The 20758-nt window shown below is 38.9% G+C and overlaps 1 protein-coding gene across 1 annotated transcript in view; it reads left to right on the forward strand.

Annotated features, from left to right (window-relative positions):
• adamts6 (ADAM metallopeptidase with thrombospondin type 1 motif, 6) overlaps positions 1-20758 on the forward strand; it is a 76394-nt gene that overhangs the window by 27878 nt on the left and 27758 nt on the right. The window contains exons 12-15 of the mRNA XM_072372334.1: positions 5510-5617; positions 10397-10542; positions 13905-13968; positions 20443-20545. Of these exons, the coding sequence (XP_072228435.1) occupies positions 5510-5617; positions 10397-10542; positions 13905-13968; positions 20443-20545 (421 nt within the window). The remainder of the gene's footprint in view (positions 1-5509; positions 5618-10396; positions 10543-13904; positions 13969-20442; positions 20546-20758) is intronic.

Consider the following 20758-nt stretch of genomic DNA (forward strand, 5'->3'; position numbering starts at 1 on the left):
CTCTTCAGCCTGACCCAATGGGATATCTCTCTATGTTCTATATCTAGCTGTAGCCACAAATGGATGGGCTTGACTCTCAAAGTGTCATGTTGACAAAGAGGCACGTTAGCGTGGTATGTGGAAATGAATAGATAAGGATTTTTTAAGTCCTCTGAGAATAAATGTCATCATTTCAAACACAAATTCCTCTTGGATTTACTTTCTTTTGTGATTGTAAAACCGAGCATATTTGGGTTTAGACTGTTGCTAACACATTTTAAAGTGCCACTTTGGCTTTTAGGTAATGTATGACTTTCATTTTCTTTACTGTGTGGCAAAGATTTATGAGCCAAAAATGATAATAATGAAAATAAAAATGTTGCAGCCTCAGAACCCATAAACGATCATTTGATTAAGTGAATGCAAACCAAAGAAACAGTGGCACCAAGACTAGTTTTGAGGTCAATATTGAGACTCTCTTGCAAATACTTTTAAACTGTATTCTCCACATTTGTAAACCCAGAAAAAAAGTCAAATAAGATAAGAGTTATTTTTTTACTTTTTATCTTTTGTAGTAATTTGATGATGTAATGATAATTTTCATTGACAAATGAAAATGTGAGCTATTGGGCCCAATTTTCAATGACAATACATATCTGTCTTTGATTTAAGATGCTTTAAAAAAAAGTGGTTTGTAATTTTTTGTATAAATGTGTGATATAAATGCAGAACTTTAACAAAATCCATATGTTAGAAAGCCAAAGTATGCTAATTTACAAGTTTATAATCTCAGTTTGGGATCCATTAGAAGGATTTTTTTCTCTGGTGCTGCCCCTCTTGTCACCTTTTGTTTCAAATACTTAATCTCGAGTCTTTAAAGCCTCCTTCTGAAAAAGCCAAGTCTGCTGTAGACTGTTAAATGATTGATCCAAAATGACAAAAGTTTTAGCCAGTTGCTCTGACTGTGATGGCTACAAACAGGAGCAGTTTTATGCACTTTGGCTTTTGTATTCTGTACAGCTTTTACATGCACAAATATCCACTGAAACAGATTTGAACCAGGTTTTAACATAAGATGGAATTACATTGATACGCAGACCCCTGTATTGATTTAAATGAACCATAAACCCATCGATGGCTATAGTTTAAAATCAGTTCACTGGAACTTTGCAGCAGATCTAGCGGCAAAAGCAGCAGACATAGCTAACATCATTTAGTGATGCTGGCTACATTTGCAACTGTCAAATGTAAAGTCCAAAGTCTTGAAAGCATTCTGATTTCAGAATTAAGGAAGGATCATTTGAAAAATAATTCTGGTCAATTTATGGTCAAAGCACAGTGGTAAAAAAGTTCATGTATGAAAGTGTAAATATGAATTTGTGGATGCTAATACAGCTCACAGGAACATGGTAACATACTTAAGATATATACAGGGATATTGAAGACCTTTTACAGACACAACCCAGTGAGGTCAAAGGTAATTACAGCATCTGTTGGCCGATTTAATGCCAAAGATTCATGATCTTACAGTGTGGTTCAAGGTGACTGCATACATACATGCATTATAGCCGTGGTACAAGACAACAAGTGAACAGTGTTTTACAGACAACATTGTGCCAGACTTGACAGTAAAAAGCACCAAAAATACTGTGATTGCCTGGTGTTTTTTTTAAATGCTATTTTATGGTTGTTAACCAATGCCATATATAGAAATGGCTTGTCGTCATTGCACCAAATTAAGTTTGTGAGTAATGTAACTGTTTCATTATTCTCTAACAGCAGGAGCTGGGAAGAAGGTGTCTTTGCACACACTGCATTTTTCTCCTTTTTAATCCGTAAATTTCACCGACATAGAGATGAAAGACGAAAGTCAACACTCCCGTGATCAGTTTTTTTTCTTTTTTAGTCTGTAATGATAATGATTCATGCCCCCCTCTCAGTACATAAGGTGACACAGGAAGCGAAAGATGAGGAAAAATGAGCAGTTGAAAGATTATTCAATGATTTCAAGAGCAGTGGGGCGATATTGCTTTTGCATTACATAGATATTTAGGCACATGTGAGAAAAAAGGGGACAGAGATTAGCTGAGATCCTAGTTATTTCATTTCATTGAAAGAAATATCTGACAGCAGATTAGAACAGGCTTAAAATCAAGCCCTGTTATTTTGGCTCCTAAGCTCATAATTGTGGTTTTAGATCAACATGAAAGACTCACATTTATGAGCGGATGGGATTCCAGCACTGATTCAACGCAGCTATATTGGAGTTTTTTATCTGGCAATCAGATCTATTTCATACAGCCATCTGTGACAGGACAGGCGTAATCACAGAAAAGAATAAAAAGTCTGATAAATGGAAGAGTCTTAAGTAAATCTCAGCTATATCAAGTTTTTCTACATTTGGATGAATATTTTCTTATTGTTCTGCATTGTGGAAAAGAAAGAAACTTGACACAGTGGATTTCTTGTATATGCATCTAAAATTAATACCACACACTGATAATATATCACTGATAAAATATGTTGCTTATGACGCCATTCATCTGTCTCTGAATGTTAGATAACAAAATGGAAGTTTTATATCCACAAAAAATTTTAAATTCTGGCCAGAAATCCGCACCAAATTCATTGCTCTTGAGCACAGGATGGAAATTAACCACCACACGTGACCTGGTGTGGACGGCGCTAACAATGAGAACAGTGACGAAGTAGAGCTCAGACGAAGACCTGTGGTTGCTATTTGATTACTGCCTCAGGAAATAAGCAAAGCGCTGAATTTTACTGGACAAAATAAGGTTTGCATTTTAGACTTTAGGCCTACATATGCATACCAACATGTGGTAGTGACGTACCTGGGTGCGGCCATTCATTATTCAGACATGTAATATCAAACAGCATAAAGAATAGCTTGGATTTTAAAACAAGATCTCATGGCTTTGTGCACACCACACCACTTTGGGCACATGTTGCATACCACTTCTACATGTTTTAATTCATTTGGGTGTCTTTTTTTTGCCACTAATAAACAACGTCAGATTGTTCTGGTTCTGGTAATAACACACAGCATAACTTAATACGCTATTATTATGCTAGTTCGTAAGACCAGGTTGTTCAAACTGACTCTTTTGCTGATAATTGCATAATATTGTTATATTGTTATAAGTAAAGAAAAATTAAATTAATTCGCTTTTGTCAAGTCAACTTTGATTAAATAGCACATTTAAAACAGCAGAGGTTGACCCAAACAGTTTTCATTTAGGATGATGAAAGAAATAATGTCAGAAATATGAAAATAATCCTAATACTGCACATGATTAAAAACACGACACGAAAATAACAACACAGAAGAGTAAAAACAAAATCAAAACGTGATAAAAGGATCAATAAAATAACTATAAAAGACAAAATTAAACAGAATGATAACTGATCTGCAATGAGAGTGAACTGAACAAAAGCATGGCGTCACACAGAATCAAAAGTTAAAAATCGAGCATATTCTCAGCTTTAGTCACATATCATTGTATTTGGTTTTGAGCATCTACACTCGCACATCAAGTAAAGCAGGAAAACATCAAACAGAGAGAACATTTACGTCGTTTTTCAAGATGGATTTGCTTTTTAATACATGTTATTCATGAGAAAGAATCAGTTTTAAATATCTGCATTGTTAGCTGGAAATTTTGTTTCTGTTTCAACACAAAAAGCTGTACTTACAGATTTTTGGAGGCCAATTTTAAGAGTATTTTACATGCAATTTCAAGGCATTTTAAGCTTTCTGCATCATTTAATGCTCTGTTTTGCTATGTCACTGAAACACATCCTTCAGCTGTAAGATTAGTGGTTTGATCCATTGCATGTGTTGCTAAATAATCTGTATCATGAGAGGTTTCTTGTATATTCAATACATTTTAGAACACTCTTCTAAAATAAGCAAGAAACTTGATTTGAGGGTGTTTGTCAATTCCAGGAAGATAAGTTCAAATCAAATTAAAACAGCGAACTGTAAGAAGGCAAAAACAAAAAGTTATTTTGTGAGTTGAACAGCTCACACACAATATATCACTTTGTATTTTGGGGTCATTGCCAAACAAGGTTTGGAACCACTGATGCAGACCAACACAACAGTAATATTTCACTGACTATGGCCACAGAGCCTTCAGGGGGTTCAGCTAAATTCTAGATTTTGATGACTGAGCCCTGGGGGTGTCATAGACTTTAAATCACAGCATGAGACTGCGTCAGAGGTGGGAAAAGTAACACAGACGTCAAGAGAGGAAGTCAGCATCCTTTACAGCAGTAATTTAGTTACAATGCTACATCCCACTTCTCAGCAACCAACACACACAGAGGCGTGCAAGTCTCTCCCAGAGCAGAGCAGCAGTGGAAGCTGGAAGTATGAAAAACAAACAACCTTTGATGGCTATATTAGCGAGGCCCTTCCTGAGTGCCCCTGCGCTTTTTATCATCAGCTTGTTCTCGGTTAACATAAATCCATCAGGCTCACATCCATGTTCGTTAAGGTCCGGGCTACTGACCTTTTAGCACGGCTGAGATAGTGAATGGAGCAGCAGGGTGGCTTATTGAAACCAGCTGGCCAAGGGGAGTCCCTGCAACTTGAGAGTGGCAGTTTGCTGCTTTATTTAATCTGGATAGGCTCAGGGAGCTGCAGGGTTGTGGCATATTTACTGACCCCGGGGGTCAGAATCTGTGCGTGGGATCATAACTCTTTTTCATGGGCCTGCTCTTCTGCCGCACACAATTGTCCAGTAAAAGCCTTTGAAGTTGAGATATGAGGCAATCGAGTTTGGTTTAATGGGAAATCTAATGCAAGGTTGTGCAGTGCTGTCCTTGTAACATATGTTCCATTTATGCGGTTATTTATTTGAGGGCAACTTCGTGTCGTCCTTCTTTACTTTGAGTAACCTGAATGGATTCTAGTCTGCAGCGCGAGGGTATTTACTCAGACCACTCAGTAATGCTAAGGAGATTCTTTAGGCCTACAAATCGACTTTATCTAAGACTTGGGAGGCCTGTTGCTCACTCTTGATTTCCCCTAAGAAGCCAAAATGGGAATTCTTGAACTGATGTCATGGTCCCGTGTGGTCCTGAGGTGAATGTGAGGAAACGTTAGTCATGCTGTTGATTCAGCTGACTCTTCATTTCTCATAAGAGAACATTAGGAGCACCGGGTGACCCTTGGCGTTTTTCTTAAGATGCTCTATGATCCAAAGCATATGGGCTCTCGAGCTCAAACGCCTCTCAGCAGTTTTGATGTGGTCTCATCAACTTCTGTTATCCTCTGAATTTGATCTGGGATCATGTAGATTTATGGATGAATTTCCATGCTGTTTGTGTTCTTTTTTATTTGTCTCACAGCTGTCAGACTGCAGAAGAAAAACGCTAAGCAGAAAACCACCAAACGCCAATAATAAATCATTCTCACCCTTTTTTTTTTTTTTTTACTAACCCCCCCCTCCAAGTCTGCCGATTTGATTTATTCTGACCAACTTGCTTTTGCCTTCTTTCCTAGGAAGTGTGTAGAGAGCTCTGGTGCCTTAGCAAAAGCAACCGCTGTGTAACTAACAGTATCCCAGCTGCAGAGGGGACTCTGTGCCAGACCGGCAGCATCGAGAAAGGGGTAAGTCAGGAAATGTTTCTTTTACATTTAAAAACGTTCATACTAATAAAAAAGCACAAAACCTCATCCTCTGATTTAGTTTTCTTGCCTGAACATCAGCACACAGCCATCTACAAATGCTGCTAAATGTTGTTAGTTCAAAAGAATAAGAAGATGGTGAGGACCTCCTTTACAGATGTCAACAAAGCTTTACCAGTATTCCTCTGTTAGTTATTAAAATCCATGATTTAGGATTAAATGGTTGCCCAAAATCACATTGAATTATATACACTTTTGTAGATTCAACTACAAATTCAAAATAAGGCAAAATGCATATTTTAGACTAGATTTATATTGTAATTGTTATTACTTATTATATTGAAGCCATTTTACTGTTAAATCTGGATTCTAAAGATGTGTTTTTCAGATCACAGTGATGTGAAAAAACAAAGTCAAAGGTTTCACATGTCAAACAAAATAACTTAAAAAAATCATCTGGTCCTTACCAAGTCTTAAAAATTAGGTAAATAACACCTCAGATGAACAACAACACACAATATATTGCACTGTCATCATTTATTGAACCAATACTAACCCAAAGTCCAGAAGTAGTGTGTGAAAAAGGTGCAACCCTTACTGCTTCCACGGGAGTTCAGAGGGTTAGTAGCAGCCAGGTGTGAGCGCCTCTGTAAAAGCAGAAGTTTAGTCAGTTTGCTGGTCTGGAGCATTCTGGTGCGTGTTAACACGATGTCAAGGAGGAAAGACATCAGCAGCGATCTTAGAGAAGCAACTGTTGCTGCCCATCAATCTGGGAAGGGTTATAAGGCCATTTCAAACTATTTAGAGTCCATCATTCTACAGAAAGAAAGATTATTCACAGGTGTAAAACATTCAGGACAGCTGTCAATCTTCCCAGGAGTTGACATCCCAGCAAGTTCACCCCGAGGTCAAAAACTCAAAGAGCTACATCTCAGACTCTACAGGCCTCAGTTTGCATGTTAAAGGTTAAAGTTCATGACAGTAAAATTGGAAAAAGACATAATGCACAGCAGCACGTTTGGAGGAAACCAAACACAGCATATCAGCACAAACACCTCATACCAACTGTCAAGCACGGTGGAGGAGGGCTGATGGTTTGGACTGGATTTTGCATTTATTTGATTGGCTGCTGGAGCTGCCGCCTTATTGGAGATTCATCTGTATTAATGTGCACTTACACTTAAGATGCAAAAAGTTGGAGTGTGTACAGAGCACCTAGTTCCATTTGAGTCTAGCTGCCTCATCTTGGTGTGTTAGGAAAAGTAGATACAGTATACAAGTAGTTTTACCAAAGATGAAGAAAGTTAATGTTTGGAATAGCCTAGTCAAAGTCATGCTGTATAAATGTTTAAATTTATGTATGGAAACCCAACACTATCTCAGAGTTGAAGCTGGTCTGTTTGAAGGAACGAGGTGAAATTCCTCCAAGTTGATGTGCAGATGAATGAGAGTCTTATTTAAGTTCTGACTTCTGTGGAAATCTGTTGATGTTTTAAGTCACATTTAAACGACAATATACAGAATTATGCAGAGCTCAAAAACTTTTAAGTGAAACCCTGTGATGTGAGATAAGGATGCCAGCACTCTCCCCTGTGTTCTGCTCTCAGTTTCAACTAGTCATACCTCACTGCTTTGATTACCGCTATGAGAAGGGTTACTATTCCCCACTCACACACACAAACACACACAGCACGCTGAGCTTTAGGTCATCAGCCCTCTGTTGATGCCAGCCAGGTTAGGAGAGACAGTTTTAACATGGATTACGACAGCCATTGTCACCGGATGGTCCGAGGTCTAAAAGGAAAGAATAGGAGAGTGTCACGAGCTGTCATCCGTGATTACCATTAGCTCAGTGGAGCCTTTGAGGCCCGGGGCCCACGTACAGGGTCCTGGACAACACAGGGGGCCCCAGGTTGAGCCTGGGGGGCTTTGGAACAGCTTTCGGAGCAGCTTTAGGAGAGCCGATGGCATACCCTGTCTGCCCCTGCCGGGGGCAGCTTCAAAGGAATATGAATGTCAGCCATTTCTCACCCAGCTTGTAATGCAGGGAGGCCCTTCCAACAGGAGCAGGGAGACTGGGGGAGGGTGCAGAGGGCCAGTATAGAGGTGTTTTTGTATTCTTGCTGTGTTTAAATGGATCCTCTGATGTACAGTATACTCTGTCCTCCCCATCTCTTCTCCCACTGCTAACTTTGTTTGGAGAGGGTTTCAGTGCATGAATGAGTGAGTCAGACAAAGAGCCCTCACCTTGACTGTCCCAGCTTCTCAGGGTTATTAACCTACTGACACAGTTGGAGAGACAAAGGGCCGCCTCTGATCCCCTCTTCCCTCTGGAACGCTGAACAGCTTAGCTGGAGGTTTAAAACAATCCTGAAACACAACTCGGCACCATATAACTGCCTCACAATATACCAGAGACTAAATAAATGAACAAAAACATTCTAATTCAGCATGAAAGTGCTTAGGCTTCACATCCTTTCTAAGTATCTGTTTAATCCATTTATGAGCTATCAGGGAGGTTGCCAAATGCCCTTATAAAAACACATATTACTGTTTAGGTTTTAATGATCAGAAAAGAATCTGGCTGTGAGTTTTTAAAATAGCAGAGATGCAAGGTGACCGATGCCTTTAAACTAGCTTGAAAAAAGTAGCAAGTGTAAGTAATGGAATTATGATAATATACGTAGAAAACATACCACATGTGTGAAAGTACGATAGAATTAGTAAAATGCCATAAGTTACTGATATGTTCAGTGGATCTGATTGGAAATATCACATATCTAACTTGGATTAAAAAGGGTTTTAAAAAGCCACTAAAGATCTAATATTCTAGTTGTTAACACCAGTTTAAGTATTTTGTGTCACCCCCCACCCCCCTATAAAACAGCTTTAATGGCAACCAAATAATCTACCCTTTTTACACTAAATTAAATTAGATATTTGGCACATTTGTACATCTTCTGCTTCTTAGGTCAAGTGAACTACCTGTCTTTTAATAACCATTTAATGTTATTAGAGCCATATTTTTTTTACACCGTTTGCATAAAACACTCAGGGGTTGAGTTCTGACTTTCCACATCTGAGGTTAATTGCATTCAACATATGTTATGACTTTGCACAGTTGACTAGTAATTGTCCACATCTCTACAGGTACTTGTTGTAAATTTTGAAATGGTAGTTTGCGGGTATCTCCAGGCTGTTGCTTTTTGTCGGGCAGGGCTCATGTCCCAACGCATGAATAGTCTAACAAGTCTAACGATGTACCGTAATGTTGCTTTTCGTAGCTTTGACCTTGTACTTGTAACCATTCGAGTGAGTGAGAGCACGGCAGAAAAGCGAGGACTCATGAGTGGGAAACAAGTAGAAAAATGCAGTGACCATGAAAAACAAAAAGGAAAATGTAAAAGGATTATTGCCCTGACTATCGACCTTTTCCATCGTGTACCCAACCTCTTGCCCAAAGGCAGCTAGGATAGGCTCCAGCCCGCCCCCGTGATCCTGAATTGGATTAAGCGTTTATAGAAAATGGATGGATGGATGGATTATTGCCCTCCACCATTGCCTCATTCCTCCTTTATTTGGGCTTTTGTGGCCAAATGAACACAAGCAAGATGTGGAAAGTGGACGTCATCTTGTAGGAACACGCATGGAGATGAAGAAAGTCGACATGCTGTCAAACTGAAAGTTAAGCTGTATATGTGTTGGAGTAATGAAAATGTACTGACGCCAGGTTCCAAACAACTGGATCTCCTAGAAATACTTGAAATAAACACAGCTTTTTGAATACTGAGGGGATTGTGGCAGAACAAGGCTTTTAACCAAGACTCATATTCTGGGTGAAATTCTTGTTCTAGTTCCTTGTTTTTATTTGGCATTTTCTAAACTTTTTTACTTTAGTTTGCTGTCTATTTGGTTAGGTTTAGACACTAAACAACTTGGTTTTATTTCGGTTCCAAACTACTTGGTTAGAGCAATGAAAAATGGTTCAGACAGCCCAAATGTTACCTAAAAATCATGTGCTTCATTCTCTCTTCTTGATGAAGGAGGCTCTGACTGTTTCAGAAACGCAGGACATCCTGCTAAACCCGGAGTTATAAATTAAACAAGCACAATTTAATCAGCAGTTCTGGCTCATAATGCAACATTGTCACATTGCTCTCACAAATTTGTGGATAACAGCTTGAGGAAACCCTAAAGTGTTCGGTACTGGTTTGTTTAAGGACAACTGTGTTATTTCTTCTTTTAAATATCGTAACCCATCAGCGTGACATTAATGATCCATTCACGGTAATGTGGAATTACTCCTTTAATGATTAAAAAAAACATAACCCATATATATTTATGGCGTGCCTTTATGTGACTTTATGAGTCACATAAAGTCTAAGGAAGCAAAGAGGAAACCTGGGCAGCAATAACAAACAGATAATGACAGGTAAAAGAGGAGAAATAACAGGACTAATGCGGAAATTAAATTATAGGCTGAGTGATAGTGTAATCACAAGTTAGTCTGAGTGTAGAGCACAATGCGTTATTGTAGGAAACCCGTCTGTCAGATTCTGTATAGTCTGCATTTGACAATGCACAGATGTCTGTAAGTATATATGAGATCATAACTGTTAAAAGATTGCAAAGCCGACACATACGTACTCTGTGTTAACCGTCAAAGTGTCAGTATTTTTGTTGCATCTGAGCAAATGGTTCAGCTCTGTAATAACCACTTTCCCCCTCTGTGTGTGTGTGTTTCTGCTCTTCCTCGGACAGTGGTGCTACCAGGGGGAGTGTGTTGCGTTCGGCACCTGGCCTCAGAGTGTGGACGGAGGCTGGGGGCCGTGGTCCATGTGGGGGGAGTGCAGCAGGACCTGTGGGGGCGGTGTATCCTCCTCCATGAGGCACTGTGACAGCCCAGCGTAAGTAGGCAAAGTAAGCCACAGCAAGCTGAACACACACATCCAGGTCCTGCCTACAAGTGTGTGTTTGTGTGTATGTGCATATGTGTGGATGTGTGTTACATCCTAGTGGGAGCAGAACTGCAGTAATTAGGTTGTTTCTGAAGTAAATTAGCTGTGAAATATTTCCAGGGATAAATGCCTCCTTCTTGGGAAAAAGAAACTCTGAGAGCTCTACTGTATGTGACGACTTTTGGAGGCAGAATATTAACATTTAATTTCACTGCTTTTTGGTTGCCTTCTGCAGGATGTAATGAAGCATTTAACTTGACTTATGAGCTGTCAGCATTTGTTCTTTTGAAATATGTGTCTGTGGAGTGATTTAAAGTTTTTTATGAAGTCAAACCAAAGATGAAGTATGCATTGCAAATAATGAAAAAAAAAAGACTAATTGAATCTTGCTCCCATTCACACTTAGAGCTTCTTAAACCTGATGAATTTCCTATTGAGACAAGTTAATGAACGATCACCAGAAAGGGCTACCTAATGGACTATTAGTTATAAAGAGAAAAAAAGAGAAAAAAAGCATTTAACAGAGCAGAGGATTGATAATGTGTTGGTTGGATGTGTCAGTTTTAAAGCCATTTGCACCACTGATGATGTACGTTTGTACAGGAAGTTAATGAGATCTTTAAAGTGAAGTGACTTACCTCTGGAAAGAAGAAATAACACATTTTAGCTTACAAATTAGAAGCTGAACTTAAAACACTTAAGTTTAATTCCTGCTTTATACTTCATAATAATCTTTATGAAGCGAATTTGGTTGTTTTACAGCAACAAGGCAGCTGAATCTGCAGCTCCTTTTTAACTTTGGAGAACTGAGCAGTGAGTTTTAGCTCTTTTTCTAATCTGCCTGGCTCAAACTTAAATTTTTGATCCAATCATTGGTGTCATGACTCGTATTGGTTCATGAGAAAATTATTATTATTATGCAGGTCATTAAGGGACTGGTAGAATAGTGGTTATTTTGTTAGGATTATGAACAAGTCTAATACAATGACAACCTGTTACACTTGATATTTTGGATTCTCCAAGGTGTTTTATTTGACCAAATCTGTTAACACGGAATACCAAGCAGACTTATCACAAGTGGCAACTCTTAACCTTGAATTTGTAATCTGTGGCAAAAAAATTATGCACGAGAAGTCGTATGTCTTTGTCAGTAACTCCAACAACCTCAACATCTGCATTTTTCAGTAAACTATTATGATTCAAAGTACCTTAAACATTGTTTTAGCTCATCTGTGTTTACCCATTCAGACAAATATGTGCTTTAAAGGGGATTTCTAAAAAATGAATATTCTCTGAAAAACTGTTTTCTTTGGCCATTTGTATGCCGCTGAAATCTGGCTTTTGAGTGGAATGGGAAAGTGTTTAATCTGCACTCAGTTCCATGCCAATTGACTCCTTTGCAGGCATTTATCGGCTCCGGCCCCAATCGGCATTGATAGCAATGCAACACCTGGTTGCACACTCCAAATTCCACTGAGGATGCTGCACTGCACTAGAAGAGAGAACACAGCTGTCCTCTTCTGTACAGAAACACACAGTTACCAACTGTAATGTCTCAGACAAGGAATCTTATACCGACAGCAGCAACTCATGAACAAATAGAAACTTGTTTGAATTTGCTTGACTGTAAAACAGCTACGAGCTCATTCTCAGTTTTGCTGTGTGATCCATCCATTTTCTCTCAGAAAGTCATTAATATCAGAACACAGCTTGCAGGTCGGATATAGTCTAACACCATCCTTTCATGTTGTTGTATCTTCCAGGTTTGTTGTGGTAGTTACTGAACAGATTCTGAATACAATACAGCTCTAAGAGCACTGAGGATGAACATGCTACTACTAGATTTGATAGGCTTTTTTTAGGAGATGTACCTGTGCTTATGAAAACAGCACTTTTGGTATAAAAAATGCATTTGTGTCTATGTAGGAGCTTAAAGCCAAGAGTATTGAAAATGCAGGCAAAATGAAAGTAAGATGCACATAAATGTTGCATCAGGTCTCAAGTGAACTGCATAATATATCAAAAGGATATTGTTGTGAGAAAAAAAGCTGAAGACAGTCTTGTTTTTCCTCAATTTATGCACAGATGGCTCAGATGGTTGGAAAAAAATACATTATTTTAAGTTCAATGTTGATTTTTTGAGGTGCATACATGCAGTATAACATCTCTGTGGATGTGCACATCAGACTACGACATAGTTTCTGCATCAATCTGATGTTTTGGCATAAATTTAGCCATAAACTTTGAAAGCTTTGAGCAAAGGTGAGAATGTGAAGGTGGATTTGATTTAGGAAAAGAAAAAAGGAGACCAAAATGCCTTAATCTCGTATGCCGTCGCACCTGTCAGTGAATACAACCACAGCTTAGAATATCAAGCTCTTAAAGCTTTAATGCAACAGTGACATAAAAAGAAAAATACTTTTTTGTCTCCTCCTACAGTTTGAGATAAACTCAGCGATGAAGCATGCACAATAAGTAACCACACAGCTCCCCCAACGCTTATGGTGAAGCGCTTTGTTTTAAAGCCTCCCATGTGTCTGCACGAGACAAATCATTGACCAGAGCATCCTTGGCTGGCAAGTAGACATCTGGGATCTTTATCCTTCTTCCATTGTCGCATTCCTTTGTTTTGGAAGCAAGGTATTACATCCCACACGTCAAGGGAAGTAAAGAGAAAAAGCCAGGGTGAATAAGAGGGAAAAAAGGGGGGAGAAACACCGGCGTAATGTGGACCACCTGTGTAAGGTGATCGCTGCTGCTCAGGCATCAGCACAGAGAGGAGGGAAGCAGAAAAAAAGCAGCCAGACCAGCCTCCAACACATTCATTACAGAGCCTTTTTGCAGTGAAGTGGAAATAATCATGGAGGAAAAGGAGGATAATGAAGGTGAGAAGGCGAAGAGAAACAAACCTTTCAGAGTTGTACATGAGGAGTGAAGACGAGATGAGGGAGGAAAGAGAAGAGAAAGGTTCTGAGGTTACAGACTTCAGTCTTTCTCCCAAATCTAAATGTCACGTCACACTTAAGAGCTCTTAGAGCAGCTTGGATTTCATGAATGAATGAATCACTGGCACACATATGCAGAAAAGCAGCAAATGCAGACACACAAACACACTTTGTGTTCAGGCAGAGACTTTTTTAGGCCTTTTAGACCTTTTCATGACTCACTGTCACCATACTGTCCTGATGTACTCCCTTCATCCTATAAAGAATTCATGTTGTCATTTACTGTGTTCTGATGTGATTTAGTATATTGAATTTACAATTTCTCTCCTGTCTTCTCCACTCATTTAAATCTCTTGTTTCCCTCAGCCCATCTGGACGAGGCAAATACTGTCTTGGAGAGAGAAAACGATACAGATCCTGTAACACTGACGTGAGTCCATTCCTTTCTTTCTTGACCTCTTTTAATCTCTGCTTCAACTTTAGAGTGAGTATGGAGCAAAGTTTTCACATCCTTTTCAAGTTTTCCACATTTTGTAATGTTTTATAGTCATCTTAAAATTGACTTAAATCTTTTTCTTCAATGCTTTTTGTACAGATATCAACAACAACGTAACAATTTAAGCTTCGGAAGTTTTTTTTTATTTTTTTACTTTAACTTTCATAAAAGACTGAAATGTCCCATACACATATGTGTTCAGACTCTGTTTTCACTACTGGGGTTGAATCCAGCTTCCCCAGATTGAATTCATTGGACATAATCTGCCTGTAAAGTTTGAGAGTGGATGGTTTATATCACCAGATCACGAGTTTGTCAGTCTTATTCGGATCTGGGAAGCATGCGAGACATTTTGTGCAGCATTTAAAGTTCTCAAAAGCACAATGATTTCTGTCAATCTAAAATTAAAGAAGACCGGAATCACCAACAGACTCAAATGATCTGGCTGCCAAACTCAGAAATCAGGGGCAAAATAAATCAATGCTCACTATGATCCAGAACTTCTCTAAAGTGATTGGAGAATTTTACAAAAGTACTTTGCCAACCGGCACATGGCCATGTTTTATTTCTAGACACTGCTGCACCTGAGATGGACTGATATTTGGACTGTATTAGAAACTGTACTTCTGTCGGTGGCTTTGTGTTACCGAATTAATGAAAAAAGGGGGAAAGAAGAAGAAGGCGCTGAGTCATGTGAAGATGTTATGTACCACGTTGCTGGGGACAAGTAGTGTGGTTCACCTGTTAGTTTTACTAGTGTGGTTCAACAGTTGGTGCACTGTAGTTGACACTGAGTTAGCTGCAACTCTGGATTAATCATAAATTCATCAAAGCTTCTTATGGAAATAATCCCATGATTCAATTGGCGTACAATCCACAAACCAATGGGTGACGTCACAATGAATGCATCCACTTTTTGTTTACTGGAGATGAAACAAAGACTTTGATGGCGGCTTTATTATGTAGGAGTGTTTTTCTATGACAGCGAATTGGAGAATAGTCAGGACAGAGGGAAAGAAGAAATATACAATATAAGAAACAGAGCAATCTTTTAAAAAGTGCTCAGGACCTCATGTCTTCAAACCTGACAAGGGAGCGTCCTCAGTAAAAGCAGCTCCATGTCTTTGACAAGGTGGAGCATCGCAAGAGAGAAAATGGCAGCTAACTGACGCTCCACGTCCAGCCAAATGGAGCTTGAACATTTCTGCCCAGAGGAATGAGAGAAACTCTCAAAAGAAAATGTGTGCCAAGCTTGTAGGACCTGAGAAGATCCGAGGCTGCCAAAAGAGTCTCAACCAAGTCCTAAGTATGAGTTGTGACCACAGATGTAAATGGGATATACAGTAAAATGAGTCTGAAACATAAAATGTGGAAAACCTGAGAGGCTCAGACAGCTGTGTTCAAGTGACCTAAAAACTGCTGAATCTCCACTCTGCTGCTCAAGATTTCTCCTGCAGAACGTGTTATCTTGGAAAAGGCTGCACATGCTTCGCGTCAGCTAGCAGCATCACACCTCCTTTAAGCTTTCTGACATATTTTCTGGAACGAAGGCAGACAATGATAGAAATGCACAGGCAGGGATTCAGATTTCCCCGGTGCTTTTGGCTTTATTCTCCCTTTTGTCACTTTATAGTTCATTTATTATTTGTGACATTTCACTCGAGTCAAACAACGATGACAGTTTCAGAGTACATTTCATGAAAAGTAATTCACAGGAGTGTTTTCTTTTTTAGTGCTGGAGCAATGTTTTATACAAATATTTAACGTGGCTGCAAGCTGAGATCTCTGTTCAACTATTTCTAGGTGGGCTTTTTTTTTTTTTACTAGGTGAAAATTGAAATAGTTTGGGCCCTACTGGACATTTAACCACAAGTCTTGAAAATGACAGCAGAGAGCGAGCACTGAGTGCTTTCTTTGGAGAACAAACAACATCCCAAACCACTATTTCATCACACTTACCGATCCTTGGTCGTGCCAGGGAAATGTGTGTCTGTGGGAGAGCATCAAGATTAAAATTCAGTGACAAATACTCACATGCTGACATGCACAGACCGAGGTTTATGCTGCTGTTATTTCTAATTAGGTTCAGTTCTGTCCAGTTTTATTTATATAGCATTAGTTCAGAGTAAAATGTCAAATTTGGGGTATTTTTTTTGGTTGTTCTTTGCAGGTTTCAGCTGACACGAGGGTAATATTCTTCCATAAGGGGAAACTCTAAGAGACAAGAGATATTAACAAGTTAAAACTGCAGAAGATACCAGTGTTAACGTACCAATTGTTTTTTGTGTATCATCAGATTGAAAAGTGTACCCATTTGGGGGCAGATTGCTACTATATATCAGCCCTTGGTGAAATATGTTCATTTTGATAAGAAACTTTAGCACAACTCGAGCAAAAATCAGAAGAAAACACGGCAGATGTTACAATTTCGTTGCAGTTCAGATCACAGCAGAGTTTGGCTTGGCAGCCTGACAAGCTATTTGAATTCCCTTTAAAACTTTTTGTCAATGTTGTGGCAACACAAGCTTTCTGCTGACCTTACTCTCTGCACCCGGGGAGCTGGCACTAATTTCTCACTTTGTGTCAATTATTAAGCTTGTCAGGGAACACAGAGTGCTTGGCTTTGTCATGATACCCACATGAACGTGCTGCAAATATAGCATATTCATAGCAGAAGAGTTTACAGCCAGCTCACTGGTTCTATCTGGCTGCGCTTTTGTGCTCAGTGTTGTCATTAACATGCCAACACCCTCACAGTGAAAAGTAAAACCTTATTTCCAAAACATTTGGGATACAATAACAATAAAGCAATCATTTCCAAATCTTAGGTCTAAAGCAGGACATTTTGCAATTTCATTAAAAATATCATCTCATCTTGAATTTGATGGCAGCAGCACGTCTCAAAAAAGTTGGGACAGGTCTGTGTTTCCCACTATCTTCTCTTCTTTTAACAACATCTGTAAACATCTGGGAACTGAGGAGACCAACTGTCATTAACAAAAGTGGCTTTTGCCTCATGGTCTTTTCTTTCTTTAATAATTTTATTTACAAAGTCGGATCAGATGCTTTCACTCAAGATCAGTCGAAGGTTGAATAAGAAGATTTGAAAGGTGGACCGTCTAATGCTACTTTGAAAAGAAAAGTGTCAAGTTAGGAGACTGCTGCAGATCATCTGTATCGCTTTCCAAATGTCAGCAGCTGTGGCTGGATGTTTTTTTTTTTTTATACCCTTTTTAGTATATTTTTCACCGATACAGCTGATGCTCGGTAGACGTGGACCAATGATGTTCGGGGCGGTGCTGATCACTCAATGTGTTGCAGCTGGCTCAACTTGCCCAAAACATGAGGGATTTTTTTTGCGTGGGATCCACTCAGATTCATGAATAAAACTTTTTGGTGCTCAGAAATTTGTGGGGCGAGTGTAATGATAATGATAAAAGAAAAAAAAAAAACTCTCCCTTTAACCTAGGAAGTGGGGGCCCAGACACCTTGTCCCTCTTGTGATTTCTTCCTCTGGACATAAGACAGCTTTATTAATCCTAACAGGGGAAACTTATTTTCTCTCAGTCTGGAGAAGACGGTCACTGCACAGATGTATCAATAAAACACAGAAAACAAGCAGTAATTCCAGCCATGATCAGTATCCATAAAAAATTATTATAAGATATCATTTCTGCTGAAACGAAAGACCTTAATCGTTCCGAGGAGCATTGAGGCATCTCTGGTCTTGGCCTAAAAGAGGAACAAGCTAAATAAAAACGTCTTGATGAAGATGGCGTTCAAGACATAGAACAGAACACTTCACGAGTTTACTGTTTTTCAGAGTGTGCGTGTGTCATCTCTAAAATCAAATTGAGATTACTTCTGTAACAAGTACATTTTTAGACTTGACATAGCTCTTCAAGAGCTCAGAATAGAGCTTTCTGCACAGGTTGCGTAGATCTCCACATGATTGATCAATTGATTTGATGCTTTAAGTCCAGTGAGTGGACTGTGAACACGTTGGTGTTGTCAAATTGACTTCAGATTTAAATATTGTCGGTACATTTTTGGATATTAAATTAAATTTTAGGTAGAAAATGATCAATTTTCCACAAATTAAACAAAAGCACCAAACATACTCTGTTTCCAGCTGCTTTTTTGTGTGTTCTTTCTGACACTTAATAAACTGTAAGTCAAAAGGTTAATCATGGCTAGCATAAATGATGCTTAGTTAGAGCCTCACTAATGTGACCTTTTACACCTTCTTCCAGCATGTGTTGCACATGTAAATGTAAATGGACTTGTGTTGGCATTTTTTGCTCGAATAATCAGACTCTTCTAACTCAATCTGCATTATTCGATGTGTAGCTTTAAAGCTGCCATGTTGGCAAAACACTTGAACGGTAATGAAAGTGGACTGGCCTCCCAGTGGTCCGCTCCAATATGGAACACTTTCAGCATGTAAAACACAGCTTCGACCTTAGAGTTTTTATTTGTCCAGAGGGAGAGTGTTTGGGACGTTCTATGGACCTTTTCACACCAATAAAGTGTTTTTTACCTCCTCATTCTGGAGCAAAATCCACACAGAGGAGTGCTATCTCAGATATGTCCATCCAGAATCTGAGCCAGAACCAGTTCTGGGCTGTACTCTTTCTCCCTCCTCTGACTGTGTTTATATTTCTAATTACCCTGCCAACGAAATACTTCATTATCTGACATAAATCCACACATGAGAAATCTGTCCAAACACAAAACACACCGTTCGCAGTGGAGAATTCTGGGAAACAAATCTGTTTTTGTGTCTGAAAATAAAAGGTGACATTTCAGACACTGACCAGCTGTTAATAATGCTGTTGTCTATGCAAACAAATAGTCTTTGCAGATAATTCACTTACTCAAAGTCTTTTGTCTGCATGTTTAACTCTTTACTATGAATAATTTGTAATTAACAACACCAAGAAACAGGAAAACAAAAACACTGTTTTCTGACCTCATGAGACAACCATAAAACACTAGGATTACATGTTATTCTTAAACCATCTGAAATAAATTAATAACATAAAGGAAATTAAACTTGTAGCCATGATTTAAGCCCTTTATAAGTACTCAATGTTTAACGAAATTACAGGACATATTCTTTCTGCCATGAAACATAAAAAAGCCACGCTTGAATGAACGAAAACAAAAACATTTAAACAGAAACAACAACCTTTTTTTTATCACCTGGGACTAAGTAGTTGGAAATAGTGCAGTCTGCAGGACTTGGTCAGGAGCTGCCAGGTTAGTTCTAAAATCTATTAAAAATCAATCAATCATCTGGTTGTTTTGTCATTTCAGTGCCGAAGGCGCCATGGTGTCAGTGTAGTGCAGTTTTTGAATCTGCAGTATGTGAAATATTCCACCAAATAAATTAGATTTATTCACTTTTTTAATCATCCATTTATCTTTCCAAATCTTGGAGCTCTTTGATACTTTTTGGTTAGTTTAGGGCGGCTGTAGTTCAGGAGAAAGACTCGTGTTTGTCAATGTGTCCCACTTTGCCTCAGATGCATCCATCGGCATGGGATCGGGAAAAAAGCATTTTGTAGTACTGTATAGACTAAGAAATGCTGTATGAGAGTGGGTGTGATAGGGTGAATGTGGCTTGTTGCGAAAAGGTTAACTAGACTAGAAAAGTCCTTATACCATTTATTTATCTGTAGTCTTTGCAGGTAACAACAAGATTTTGGCTGTTGATGCACTCTGTTTCCATTTGTAGCCATGTAGACTGCGGTTGTGTGTCAATTAACAGTCAGGGTGGGGGGAAAAAGAGAACTCCGATCTTAAAACCATCGTCTGATGATGGTTTAGCTTTTTTATTTCTAATTTGTCTGCATTTCCAAGCAGTCCTGCTATGAGTAGCCATTATCCAGACGTCCTCTGGCCACACAAGCTCCAGTAGCTCAGTCATAAGATGATAAATGATTGTTTCTCAGACTGCATTATGTCTAGCAGGTTCAGAGTTTTGTGGTTGATTTCGATGAAAAAAAAATAAAAATTTGCGAACTCAAATGAAAACTGTTCTTTCTGGCTTGTGTACTGTTTAAAGGCTAAACTTTTAATAATGGTGGCACATTTACTAAGCAGGGAGCCAATGTTGCATCAAATTCAGTAAAGTTGCAGTTTTTTACCACATCCATGCACATTTGCATCACCGATTCATTATTACAAGGTTGTTATTTAGTTTCTGGAAGACTTGTATTCAGAATCCAGCCAAGTGTCTGCTCTCTGAAGAGCCTGAAGTTGTTATTTTTGGCGTTACACCTGCAGAGTTGCTTCTTATTACATTTGGGGATAATTTTTTTAATGGGAAAATTAAAAAAAAATTAATCATGGGTGTAAGCATCTATAACTAAAAAGACTTTTGATATTCTTTTTTTTTCGTAGGCGTGCCCTGTTGGATCCCGTGATTTCCGAGAGAAACAGTGTGCTGATTTTGACAGTATGCCTTTCCGTGGGAAGTACTACAACTGGAAGCCTTACACTGGCGGTGAGTTCAGGACTAAACCTTTGACAAAATTATGTTGAGTTCCAATGCACCAAAACATAGCTATGAAGAACTTTTGAGCCTCACTCTCGTAGGGACTCTAAGTTTGAACTTGCTGAGCTGTAAAACCTGCCTGTCATCCTCAAATGACAGTTTGCAGGGCAGTCTGGCTTGTGTTCCCTGTTAACACCAACAGAGGGAAGGTCTGTTTGATGG

Source organism: Leuresthes tenuis, unplaced genomic scaffold, assembly GCF_036924035.1.
Source record: "Leuresthes tenuis unplaced genomic scaffold, fLeuTen1.0.hap1 SCAF_19, whole genome shotgun sequence".
Taxonomy (NCBI): Eukaryota; Metazoa; Chordata; class Actinopteri; order Atheriniformes; family Atherinopsidae; genus Leuresthes; species Leuresthes tenuis.